The sequence below is a fragment of the Cololabis saira genome, chromosome 16, assembly GCF_033807715.1.
Source record: "Cololabis saira isolate AMF1-May2022 chromosome 16, fColSai1.1, whole genome shotgun sequence".
Classification (NCBI taxonomy): Eukaryota; Metazoa; Chordata; class Actinopteri; order Beloniformes; family Belonidae; genus Cololabis; species Cololabis saira.
The window spans coordinates 18,189,480-18,203,361 of NC_084602.1; the positions used below are offsets into that span (position 1 = coordinate 18,189,480).

Sequence of the window (13,882 nt, forward strand, 5' to 3'; positions counted from 1 at the left end):
GTAGGGAAATATATTCAATAAGGAACAGAATGCAACACTATGCAACTGCACAATTAGTGTAATTTAGAAACACAAAGACCCAAAGGGAACACCAAAACTGTATAAAAATGTTTTCCAGGAAAACACACATCAAATACATGTACCATCTTAATATTCAAATGTTTGATAGGGAATGCAACCAAACTATTAGTCCAACTTCAGTATGAAGTACTCCTGCTCATGATCAAAGAGTATGCAGTGCACACCCCCAATTTTTAGGGAAAGTCTTGAAAAGCTTTAATGACCTTGAAAGTGTCAGGATTTGCGGTAAAAAAGGATCAACCACAGCATTCAACCAATAAGAAGAAAAAAAATACCAAAGAGAAACAGCATCACAATAGAAAACTAGAAACATGTACAATAACTAGAAAAGCTTGCATTTCCTTTGAAAATGCAGGGATGAACACTAAGGTGCTGATTGAGTCCTAAACAAAAAAGCTGGACTGCTGAAAATCAAAGAAATGACTAAAGTCAGGTGACAATGTGAAGAAAATGGTAAAATGTGGCTCTGACATTTGAAACGTTCAAAATATGTTAAGAGTTGAAGATCACTCTGGTGAAAAGATGCGGCCTGCTCACTCCTCAGGTTAAGGAGGAGACCTGAGCTCAGTGCAGGGCCCTCCCAGGGTTGGTAGAGGATGGCAATGCCCAGGACTGTTACTTAGGCAGGAGCACTGGGTGATAGAATGGGGGAAAAACCGGGATAAAAAAAAAAATATATATATATATATATATATATATATATATATATATATATATATATATATGTATATGTATATAAAAAGTTGAAGATCAGAGGAGGCACTGAAATGAGGAATATCATCTGAAATGAAGAGGAGATATAGACCCCAAGGGAGGGAGGTAAGCTGAATAGAAAAAGAGGGGCCTCAAAAGATGAAAATAAAAGTAAAATATTAGTTGAAGAGTAAAATAAGAGCTAAATATAGGACAATAAACTGAAGAACAACCCCAAGATGAAAAGAACAGTTGAAGGAGGAGATGAGATGAAGTGAAGATAAGGTGAAGAGAAGAAGACTGGTTGAACAAAATGATAAGCTCAATGAGAATAAACAGGTCACTGGATATGAACAGATTGACATATATGAAGGTAGACAGACTGAAAAGTTGCTGAAACCAGGTGAAAATGTGAAGTAATGGTAAAACATAGGTCATACATTTGAATCATGGAAGAAGAGAAAAATGGGTTGATGATAGGATGCATTGAAAAGACAAATATCGGCTGAAGAGAAGATGGGATGAAGTAGAGCAGAAGATGACCTCAAGAGGGGAAGATCAGCTGAAAAGAAAAAAAAATCACTAATCAGCTAAAGAGAAGATTAGTTAAAAAGAAAAAGATCCACTGAGAGAGGATGAGCCTGTACGGTGGTAACCAGTTGTTCATAGACCACCTTTCTCTAAGATTTTGGAGAAATGGAAGTTTTGAAATAGGCCTGAAATCTTGGGATCTTCTGGGTCCAAAAGAGCATGGTTAAATGAACTGGGAAAAACACCAGTCAAAAGCAAGAGATTAATCAGCTTGGTAACGCACGGAACAATAACATCAAATACTTTTAAACCTCTGGAGCAGTGGTCTTCAACCCTGGTCCTCAGGACCCCCTGTCCTGCTTGTTTATGATGTTGCATTGCATCATCACACCTGACTCTAATTAATGGTCGTCATCAGCTTGTCATCCAGGTCTGGACAATCTGTTAATGACACAGTCACTTGTATCAGGGTGGAATTAAGCAGGGAAACATCTAAAACATGTAGGACAGGGGGTCCTGAGGACCAGGGTTGAAGACCACTGCTCTAGGGTCAGATGGTAGGTGAAGCTTCTAGGTGAAGATAGGTGAAGGCAGGTGACAGCAGCCTTTTCATGAAAAGATCTGAGTGTCTGATTGGCTGCAGGTGTTCACATCTCTGTGTGCAGAACCAGGTCTGGAAGGTGCTAGATCAGGTCAGATGAAAAAGGATTCATGGATGAGTCAGTGTTGGATCATTACTTTGACTCTTTTGAAAACGTGAGTAAGAAATGTGATGTTTGTTGAAGAACAGTTCCAGAAAAAAGTCAAAGTCAAAGTCTGGAGATCAGATCAGAAGTTTGAAGAGCATTTTCTCTTCAGACACCCAAAGGACAAGTGTCATTTTTCCGCTCATAAATCTTCTGTTCCCATGTTTAAAAGACCTCAGTGTTCTGTAAATTTTAGGACATTAAAACATACTTTCTGTGTGAAAATCTCAAGTTTTCTTTGAAACTTCTTTTATGATGTCAGTCTGTTTGCTGCTTCCAGTCACAAATCTGGTCTGAACTCCCACCAGGGGTATGTTTTAAACCTGTATCTCTGACCTGTGAGCATTTAGCTTAGATATTGATGACATTCTGAAAACTGATTGTAAAAAGGTGAAACTGCAGCTCAAAGGTGAACTTGGTGTAGAATAGATGAAGCAGAGCTCGCTGGTTCTTCTTCTTTCCCTCCCAGATTTCTATTTATTTATTAAAGCTGTATAAAGCCCAGCCACAGTGAGCATCTCCATTGCATAATGCAATGTTTCCCAACCCTGGTCCTCAGGGCACACTGTCCTGCATGTTTTAGATGTGTCCTTACATCAACACACCTGAATCAAATGGTCGTCTCCAGCTGGTCACCAAGGTCTGTACATCTCTGTTGATGACACAGCTACTTGTATCACGGTGCGCTGAAGCAGGGAAACATCTGAGACATGCAGGACAGTGTGCCAGGGTTGGGAAACACTGGCATAATGGATGCCATGACCTTTCTCAGATTTGAGTAGAACCCACAGACAGTATAAAAAACCTGGACAAACCTCCCGTGTCACCAACACCAACCCCAAGTTGATGCTAAATCACGGCAGCCTTACAGTCCCCTGGGGCTTTGTCACAGGAGGCAGAGGAGCTGTGGAGCCCAAACCAAGCTGTGATCAAGCTAAGAGCTAGACAGCTGACGCTCAGTTAGCACCAGCTGTCCAGCTCTTAGCTAAGCTTCATCCTTGGACCTTTTCAGACCAACTCACAACCAGTCACAGTGGTCTGTTAGTCAAATTAAAAACATAGCTGAATGTGTTGGAACTCTTCAAAATTTGAATGACTATGATCATTAGGTATTTATTTACAGAAGTCAATACAGTGCTACGTTTCTAAACCAATGACAGCTAACCATTGAGTGTGCCACCCACCAATCAGAAAGTCCACATCCCTAATTATACATACATTTGGGACTTCACATAATTGTATCTAATGAGGTACATACAAGTTGTCATGGATGTAAAATCGAATTATGGAGACTGAAATAGTTCTTGTACCAGACTGTAAATATGTTAATTTTTGTTGTAATGCTGGACATTTGATCATGTATTTTGTAGGTTAATGGAGATTAATTCAATGTTTGATCCGGATCCTAGTGGTCAGTAGAGGAACTGCAGGTCTGGATCAAGACCCTAGTGGTCAGGTCAACCCTAGTGGTCAGTAGAGGAACTACAGATTCGGATCCAGACCCTTATGGTCACTACTAGAGGAACTGCAGGATCTGCCTCCAGACCCTAGTGGTCAGTCAAGGGAATGCAGGTTTCACCACCAGGTTTGTCAAACCACTAAGACGGCTGTAGCCTCTTACTCAAATTCTCCAAACACCTCGAAGGCTAAATCATCAGATAACTACTGATGGTTTTATGTCAAATACAGAAAAAATGGTTCTAATCTATGGCAAAATATTTTGATTTTGCACTTACTTTTAGTCATTTACTTTTAATATTGCTATTCTATTTTATTGTATACAATATTTTCTTAAGATGTGTTGTCAAGTTGTGCATCTTTAATGTCATCTCTTTTTTATTTCATGTATCCTCTGGGCCAGGTCATTATTGCAGATGAGGGTTTGGTTCACAATTGGGTGACCTTGTAAAATATTTTAAATAAATGTAAAGCTTTACATTATACTAATATACTGTGTGTGTGTGTGTGTGTGTGTGTTTGCGCGCGTGTGCGCGTGCGCGTGTGTGTGTGAGATTCTATTTATTTAATTTTAAACCATTTTGTCTGATAAAGTTTGTCTGTCTGTTCTCTGCAGGGTTCCAGCTTTGAGATCCAAAACCCTCCCCAGCATGAACCTGGCCCCGAAAAGCCGGGTGACGAGCTGGACCTCAGCTTCCTGCCCGATGAGCTGGGCACTCAGGACGAACCAAGTTACGATGGTGTCCAATCCGAGACAGGTACTGTCAGTTCAGAGACATTAGCTTAATATGACAACTATTTTATTACTTCCAATGCAACCATATTTAAACAAAACATGTTGAACAGACCTCTTTAAGACCTGGTAAGGAACTGGTAACTGGTAAGTACGTCCTGATATATAAAGTTCAGAATTGCAAACGGTTGTACTTTCTCCTCATGACCCCTCTGTTTGAAGTTCTTGGTCCATCCTTGTGTTTTACTCCAGCAGCAGCAGCTCTGGATGTTTCCCAGGACAGCGGCCTCTGTTCAGACTACAACACTCAGGACTCCTTAACTACTACAGATGATCCCCAACAGGCTGGATCCAAGTCTGGGATGGGGACCGGGGCCTCACCCTTCTGTCCTATGACCCCAATGACCCCCATGACGCCAATGACACCTGTGACAGAGAGATCAGGAATCATCCCCCAATTACAGTAAGTATAATTTGTTCCAAAAACAGTCTTGATATTCTCAAACCAATGTTTAAAGTTTAGGTTTGGACTCCAGGCTTTGTTCATCCTTCAGAGGGAAATCTGGATGTTCTAGAAGAAGAAAAGCCCAGAAAATCACTTCTGAATTTAATAAAATTGTATTAATCCCCAAAGATAAATTATATATATACTGTTGCAGTGTGAATTATAATAAAGATGAGGTTAGAAACTTTTGGATAGTGGATATGATTAAAATCATCATGAATTCACTGAAGTGTTTGTTGCCTGGCAACAACTGCAGTGATGACATTGTATTTAGCAGATGATTTTATCCATTACGAGGGATAATGAGATCACATGCAGAAGTGATGATATCGCCTGCAGGCTGCATGCTCTTCACATGAAGATGGAGGTTTGCATGGAAACAAAAGAGATTCTGGAGTTTCTTTATCAGCACTAACCAAAATGAGACCATGCAGATTGGTCTGGGAACACCTCAGTGTACCCCCAACAGAGTTGGAGGGGGTGGCTGGAGGGAGCGATGTCTGGAGATGTCTGCTTGGACTGTTGGATGGATGGATGGGTGGATGTGAAGAACCAAATTGACAACAGCAGCAGCTATTACAGTTGCAAAAGTGCTTCATCCGTCTGGAGGAGGTGTGTACATGAAGACGTGGGTGCTGTTGGACCACATTCAAGCCACTGTGCTGCCAGATACATTACAAATATCTTGGAAATGAACAAATTGGCTATTTTAAGTGTCCAGATGCCATCAGGTGTTCTGTGAGACATGTGCTCTCTGGCCATGAACTTTCTCCTCTACAAACTGAAGACAGAGTTTTGATTATTTTTTAAAACACATTTCAAATATAAAATTTGTATTAAGTTGGAAACATACAGACTATATCCAGAGAAGGCAACGATATTCTCAGCTTTGATTAAAAAGGCTTTTTCCCGTCTGCAGGAACATCGTCTCCACTGTGAACCTGGGATGTCCCCTGGATCTGAAGTTCATTGCCCTGCAAGCCAGAAATGCGGAGTACAACCCAAAGGTACTGAGTTCCTACGGTTCTGCATTGGTCCGGCTTGTTTTCTTCAGTTTGTTGGCAGCTCCTCCTCATGTTCTTTCAGCGCTTTGCAGCGGTCATCATGAGAATCCGCGAGCCGCGAACAACGGCGCTGATTTTCAGCTCAGGGAAGATGGTCTGCACAGGAGCTAAGAGGTCAGTCGTTGTTCTGATAGGTTGGGGTCGTAAGTTTCTGATCAGGGCAGAAAACGGATCCCACTGTTCAGTCAGGGTCAGAAAAGTCATGATCTACCAAACTACTTTTTGGCTTTTATATTTCAGGTGCTAGAAAAACAAATCCTTATATCAACAGAGTAGTTTATTATCCAAAGCAGACCATTGGGGACTCCATAGAACCTCACAATGCTGACTAAGCCTTCAACCAATAAAGAGAAAAAGGATCAGAATAGTTTGAATGCTGATTGAGCATTTAGCTAAATAAGAGTATGGTCTTTTGATTGGTGGTCGTCACAGTTATGAACTAGCTGATCACTGTGGGTGCTTGGCGCTTAGCACTGTAGCTGTGAATATAAAAAGACCAAACAGAGAATAGTAATTTTGAAATAGAATACATTTTGTTATGCTCTCAAAATGTATCAACAGACCATGTTACTGATTGTGAGTTGGTCTGGAAGGTAGGAAGGACAAATCTTAGCTAAGCGCAAACAGCTGGCGTTAACTATCGGCTACTTCTGATGTCTACACCGAAATTACATTTGAAACAGGAGGTCCTGTTGGAAATGTTCCCTGGCAGCTCCACAACTCCTCTAGTGGGGCTTAGCTGAAGGAACCAGGACCTACAGTGGATCATTGCCATATCCTTCCAAGAGGAGGTCTGCAGGACCGTCAAATATTCAGGCCACAATGCTTGCAGGGTGGCCTGCCGATGGGTCCAAACCCCCTAACAGCAGGCGGAGTGACAGAGGATCTCTTTGCTGCTTGTCCCCATTTCCTGTCAAGGTATTTTCAATAAAGACTCTTAGGGGATGATGAGGATGGGATCAGGAATCAGAACATCAGAAGGACAACACATTTGATGTTTTGGAGAGAGTCAGAAAGGCCAGACTGAGATGGTTTGGACACGTAGAGAGCAGAGATAGTGAATATATTGTTAGGAGGATGATGAAGTTAGAACTGCCAGGAGGTCTAGAGGTCTAACCCTGGTTCTAAAGAGCCACTGCATGTTTTAGATGTTTCCCTGCATCAACACACCTGGTTCTAATAAAAGGTCATTGTCAGCTTGTCATGCAGGTCTGCACAAGTCTGTTAGTGACACAGCTACTTCTGTCATGGTGTCCTGAAAGCAGGGAAATGTCATAACATGCAGGACTGCAACTCCTTAGGACCAGGGTTGCCTACCCCTGATCTAGAAGAATACCAAAGAGGATATGAAGTTAGTTGGTGTGAGAAATGATGACGCAGAGAATAGATGAATGATTTGCTTGGCAACCCCTGAAGGAAGCAGCGGAAATAAGCACTTTCAATAAATGCCACTAGAGTCAGAAAGTTTAAAAAATAAAGTTCAATAGCCTCCCATGAGTTAGTTTTAATGACTTTTATTCAAGTGTCATTCTGCGTATAAGCCATCAGGAGGACTGCCAAGGTAGTAAGTTATCAGTTCTTTTATCCATCCATCCATCCATCCATCCATCCATCCATCCATCCCTCAGAGCCCACTAATCCTATCCATGGTCACAGTGGTCATCACTGACCCTTCATCTCCTTCCTGTGTGTTTGGGTATATGCAGCGAGGAGCAGTCCAGGCTGGCTGCGAGGAAATACGCTCGAGTGGTACAAAAGCTCGGCTTTCCGGCTCGCTTCATGGACTTTAAGATCCAGAACATGGTGGCCAGCTGCGACGTCTGTTTCCCCATCCGCCTGGAGGGACTGGTCCTGACCCATCAACAGTTCAGCAGGTACAAACACGAACCAAACACCTGTAGTTCAGAATCTTTGAGGACCTGCTAAGAAGTTGCCAGAGTTTGTCTTATACAGACCGTAAGCCCTTTCAGACGGAGGTTCTGAGTGAACTTAGGGCAGCAGAAAGGAAGCGGTGCAAATCCAAAATGCACACTGATTTTGTCTGAGTACAGACAGAAACTTGCATTTTTCACATCCAGCTTGAAGGCTGCCAAGGTATCCTTTTACCAGAACAAAATCCAAAATGCTCCAAACTCCTGACAACTGTTCATGGCATTTAACTCTCTTCTCTCTCCACCACCTGCTCAACCACCCACTGGGTTGACTGCAGAAAAGTTTTCCTCCTACTTTACTGAAAAGGTTGCTACTATCAGTAACTAATTCTCTGAGCATGACCATGCCCACTCCAACTTGCTACTGGTTCCTCTCTCTGCTCCTTCCGGTCTCTAAATGAGGATGAAGTCTCTAAACTTCTATTTGACTCAAAACCAACGACCCACCCTCTTAATCCTGTTCCTAACGACATCCTGCAGAGCATTTTACTTACTGTCAAACCTGCAATAACCCACATTATCAAGTCCTCTCTTAAATCTGGTGTCTTTCCCTCTGCCTTCAAACAGGCCTTCAGTCAGGTCTCGCAGTTCCTTCACGACAACTCCCTGTACGATCCACATCAGTCTGGCTTTAGGCACGGCCACTCAACTGTGTTCACCAAGGTGTCCTTGGGCAAGACTCTGATCCCCCAGTTGCTCTCGGTTGTCAGGCCAGTTCTATTGTAGCTCCGCAGAACACCGGTGTCTGCAGTGTGAAGCACTTTGGGGCTGGAAGAGTACAGTTGGAAAGCGCTATACAAGTGCTAACATTTAGCTTTTTTTTTTGACCATCATGCTGGTCTGAAAAAAAAAACACAAATGGATCAGTACTAACACATGAAATGAAGTTGTTGAGGAGGAAAAAAAGGAGTATCTTGGTTTCCATGCCATCTTCAACGAAATAAATGTCAAAGCTTTAGTTTGCGTTTTCCATTTAGTCCCCCTGTTTCCTGGTTTGGATGTTTAGAGACTTCTGATTCATTGACGTTTGTGTGTAAAACTGTTTTCCTCCACAGTTACGAACCAGAGCTGTTTCCAGGCCTCATCTACCGGATGGTGAAACCTCGAATTGTCCTGCTCGTCTTCGTTTCTGGGAAGGTGGTTCTGACCGGTAAAGAAACCCAAATTTCCACTTCTACAGCGATTCATCATCACTGCTGCAGAAAACTCCACAAAACTACATCTAAGATCAAAATTATCAGCCCCTTGTTAAATGACCACAATCAAAGGTGTCCATCTTTTATTTGGTTCCACAAAACCAAAAAAAGGTTAAAATCCTTAGCCCTCTGACCATAAATAACCCATAGTGCCATCTGCATGACTTTTATTTGACATCAGTGTGTTCTGGTTGTTCCTGGCGTTGGTTCATGTCTAGCAATCTTGGTCTATTTTTCAGTGAAAAATGTTCCAACTCATCCAAATAAGATAAGGTTTCTTGGCATGGACATCAACCAGGAGCTTCCTCCGCAGTGACTCTTGTGGACTAGCAGAAGATTTGATTTATTTTTATTAAGTACTTCAACAATCAAAAAAAAATCATGATCCCATAATCAGCTAAAAGGGATTCTGTGTGATCTGTATGATATAAAACCACAAATTGATTATTTATTTTTTGAGTATCAGTCTTTAAAGATAGCAATCATTGCAAATAGCAATGTAATCTAAATTGTTATCTTCTCCCTGGTTGAAGGCTGATACCCAGGGCTGACCAGAAGACACTAGTTGGACTGCCTCTGGATCGGGTCTGAACCTCCAGTATCACTGCCCTGCATGTTTTAGTTGTTTCCCTGTGCCGACACACCTGATGAATGGATTACCTCTTTTCACTTGGCATCAAGGTCTGCACAAGTCTGTTAGTGACTCCTTAATCTGAGCTGTGTTTGCTGGACCAGGGAAACATCTAAAACATTCAGGGCAATGGAACAGGAACTAAGTTCAGGATCCGTCCAGGTTGCCTAGCTGGCCAACTAGCCAAGTGCTAGTTGATCACACTCTGCTGTGCTTAGCTACCCTTTGCTCTGTCGCCGACGCTGCCTCAGTGGGTGGAGCTGCAATCGCTCAGTCATCTACACAGGTACTGGAGTCCACTGGAGCTGTGGCTTTTTGTGGAGCGCTGCTAGTCCTGGTGTCAGCTCTGCTAGTCCTGGTGTCAGGTTCTAGTTCTGGTTTCTGCACTGCTGGTCCTGGGTTCGGCTCCTCTAGTTCTGGTTTCAGTTCTTGTAGTACCGTATTGTCCCGAATATAAGACGGTGTTTTTTGCATTGAAATAAGACTGAAAAAGTGGGTGTCGTCTTACATTCAGGGTCTAGACATTATACCCATTCACAACGCTAGATGGCGCCAAATATCTATAAAGCCAATAATGAACTTAACTCCCCAGGCCAAAGCGAACCCGTCATGAAGAAGAAAAATAAAAAGAGCTGTAGCACGAAGGACAAAAATAAAAAACAGCGGTAAGAAAGAAAAGAGAAGAAAATAAGAGAAAAGAAAACAGAAAATGGATAAATGTAGCGACAATCTGGAAAAAAGTGGGTCGAATATCGGCCAGGTAAACTGGCAGCTGAGAAGTTATGATGAAAACTTCAAGATGATGATTTAAATGAGGCAAAATAACATGCTTTTTCTCTCTCGAATATATTGTTTTAATCATTTGTTTCAGATGTACTGTAATTATTTTCTGTGTAAAAATTGAATTTGGTGTTCAAAAAGTATTTTTTTCAAACTTGAGTCTTAAAAAAGAGGGGGTTGTCTTATAATCAGGGTCGTCTTATATTCGGGCCAATACGGTACTTGTTTTGGGGTGTCGTTTTTGTAGTTGCATCTTTGATTGGATGAATGTAAAGTAACATTAGTTGGCATGCTAAAATAGCTTGGCCTAACTGAACCAAGATGGGCATGCTCCACCTGGCTTTAAAGCTGTTTTTGGATTAACTCAGGATGGGCAGAGTCCGTTCATGCCAACATGGTGCGGTACAAAATATTTCTTCATTAATCTGTGGATGACATCACAGAGGGGCGTGTCCAGTTCAGCAACAATCATCTCTGGAGACGTCTTTTTTTTTTTTTTGGGGAACATGTACAGTTTCAACTGTGTTCAGGTTTGTTTTTAACAAAATGTAACTTTTTCAAAGGATTTTTGAGTTCAGGTGGCTTTTATGTCTGACAATGCTCACTCGATGCCCTGCTTCAACTAGTAAGGTTACACAAAACCCTGCCTCTGCGTACAATGATCCATCGTCCAGCTGTTCTGGACTCGAAACTTTTGGAAACTACAGATCCTTCGTTTCAGTAAAGTTCAGAAGCTGATTCATCAGATGAGGTTTGAAGACTAAAACCACTTGGAGGTGGAGCTTTTCGGAAAATGTAACATGTCCTAACTTAACACTTCTATTGTATGTTGATAGGAGCAGAACCCAAGTGCAGGAGATGTGGCGACAGGCGTTCCAAAACAAGAGTATTTTATTTAAACCAAAAACACTGCTAAGCAGAAGTCCAAAAAATAAATCATAAATGCCAAAGAAAAGCCACAAAAGTAAGTTCAGAAAGAGGAAAAACCAGACATCCAGGAAAACTCCCAGCCAGGGAGACAAACAGTACGGACCAGCAGGGAGGAGAGGAAAGACAGGACATGGTATACTCACTGAGGCTGACGAAACACAGATGCAAATAATAAGAGAGATGAGGCCAAGGAAACGACAAGAAAACAAGACAAGACAGACTGAGTGAATACATCGGTAGTAAAACAGGAACTGGAGTTCACAGAAACAGAAGACGGCAAGACACAAGACCAGACCCAAGAACACCAACATTAAACTGAATCCACATTCTAACAGAACACCAAAGCTAAAGAACCAAGCATGCAAAAAGTATATAACTCGTATAATAAGTTATAAACTCCAAACCCAACCACAATATCCAATAACCCCACAACAAGCTTGAGCATATGATGTAAAAGTATTTTTGCGTTGCAGCTCCAACTGCAGCCTGACAGACACAAAAAGAATTCAAATGTTTTAATTCTGTTTCAGAAACATGGTTTTATTATGAATAGATATTAAAATTAAACCTACACAATTATATGTTAATAAGAATCAAAATGACCATTCAGGCAGTAAGCTTTCTTCTGGTTTTATGTGATTTTGTTTTTAATTATTTGTGATCTTTATTGTATATGTTTATTGTGGTGATCATTTTTGACATTGATTGGCACTACTAAGGGCTTTAATAAATGTGGTCCTCTATTTTCAGTACAAGAAAATTAAAATCCTCAAAAGTAATCAAGTATTTTAAGGAAATGTTCCAGAATTCTTTGGGGGGCTAATAATTTTGTCTCTTACAATTGAAACTGACATTTTATTTCTTATATTTGTTCTTTATTTTTACACAACACTGGGGCATAGGTTGTTTTTAGTCAATTTCTTTGATCAATATTAATGTAACTTTATCAACTGGGATCAAGTCACAATATTTTAACACACTTAATTTTTTTTAATATATACTGCAAGTGTCACATGGCAGCAATTAACTTTTTGTACTAAAGTGTTAATAACTGAATCATGTGTTGAATTCCAGGAGCTAAAGAGCGAGGTGAGATCTATGAAGCCTTTGAGAACATTTATCCGATCCTGAAAGGCTTCAGGAAGCAGTGACAACTCTGGCACTTCCTGTTTATGCGTGAATGCGGTTATAAACGTCTTCTATTTTAGTTTTCCAGGACGACATGTTTCTGGGTGGGAAGAGAATTAAACATTTGTTTGAGAGTTTGTATCTGTTTCTCCATCCTGGAAGAATATAAATGACTTCTAAGCCCCGCCTCTCCATCCTGGAAGAAGATAAATGACTTTTCTAATAACTTCAAAGCTGACGACCTTGGATCTTTCTTGATTGCTGGAGTTGTCATTTTCAAGTTCAAATAAAGCCAATACATTGTTTTTTTCATGGTTAAAGAAGAATTAGGTTAACAAAACTGTTTAAATTTCCTTTCCTCCAGTTCCGTTGAATTTCAGGTACACTCGCACTCAATTATGAAAATATATGTAATCTATTTTTTTTCAAAAAAAGTATGATGCCTGTCCAATAAAAGTCAGTGTCAGTCAAATGAGCCAGACTCGTGTTGTACTTGTACTTGGAAGTTTCTTAGTTGAATGTTTTAACTGGAAATGCCCATGAGGCTGGAATGTCAGCTGGGAAAGCTGAAGAAACCTCACTTGCTTCAGACATTAGACTCTGTCAGAGCCCTGTCCCAATACTCCCCCTACCCCTAGTTTTCATCCCTACCCCTAAATTTTGCGCGTCCCTGTGAGGGTAGTGGTGTCCCAATTCCTCTTTCCACCTAGGGGTAGTGAAGAAAACTAGTGTAGTGGCTATGAATCTTTCCCTACGGATCGAGTGTTTTCCGATCCACACTGGCCCAATCCCAATACTCCCCCTACTTTCTTTCACTAGCCCTACTTTCTATCACTAGCCCCTAAAAAAGAAGGGACAGATTTTAGGGCACTTGAAATCTTCCCAGGGCCCTGTCCCAATACTCCCACTACCCCTACTTTCAGCACCATCCCTAAAGTCAGGAAGCTGAGAGCCAAAAGCTGTTTTGATTTCAGCTGTAGCGCTGTTAATATGCCACTTTATTAAGTTTTAATATTTTTTCAGGCGTAAAAGTAACCGTTAAGATCCCCAACCTGGGCTCAGTTTATCCAAATAACGCCTGTTAAGAAATTTGACCCGATGTTTTCGGAGATGAGAAGAGCCGCATATATGCCATAATAGGTCCCCTTTAACAAAAATGGTGTGGAAGATCTTTAACACTTTAATGGAGAGCTCCATTAATCACAGTAAAAGCTCCAAACTTTGTTCAAAATGTTGATATAATTTTTATATTTATGTCGTGATATTCACAGATATTGACATTCACGCATCTTCAGCGTTTTCTCTTTGCTGCTGTTTTCCTTCTTTTTTTATCCTCTTCTTTCACTAATTCCTCTTGGCAATCTATGTCCTGTTTTTGTGTCCCCATTTCTTTGAAATGAGACAGATTTTAGTACTTTTGGCTTTCCTTACACTGGCTTCTGTGGTAAAAGTTATAGGTAGCCTAAATGGTGAAC

The 13,882-nt window shown here is 41.1% G+C and overlaps 1 protein-coding gene across 1 annotated transcript; it reads left to right on the forward strand.

The window, feature by feature from the left end:
- Positions 1-2,016: 2,016 nt before the first annotated feature.
- On the forward strand, positions 2,017-12,430 carry tbpl2 (TATA box binding protein like 2). Its single transcript, XM_061743279.1, has 8 exons — positions 2,017-2,079; positions 4,126-4,276; positions 4,501-4,705; positions 5,667-5,754; positions 5,834-5,925; positions 7,518-7,685; positions 8,798-8,892; positions 12,354-12,430. The coding sequence occupies exons 1-8, from the start codon at positions 2,017-2,019 to the stop codon at positions 12,428-12,430; spliced, it is 939 nt and encodes a 312-aa protein (XP_061599263.1).
- Positions 12,431-13,882: the final 1,452 nt, after the last annotated feature.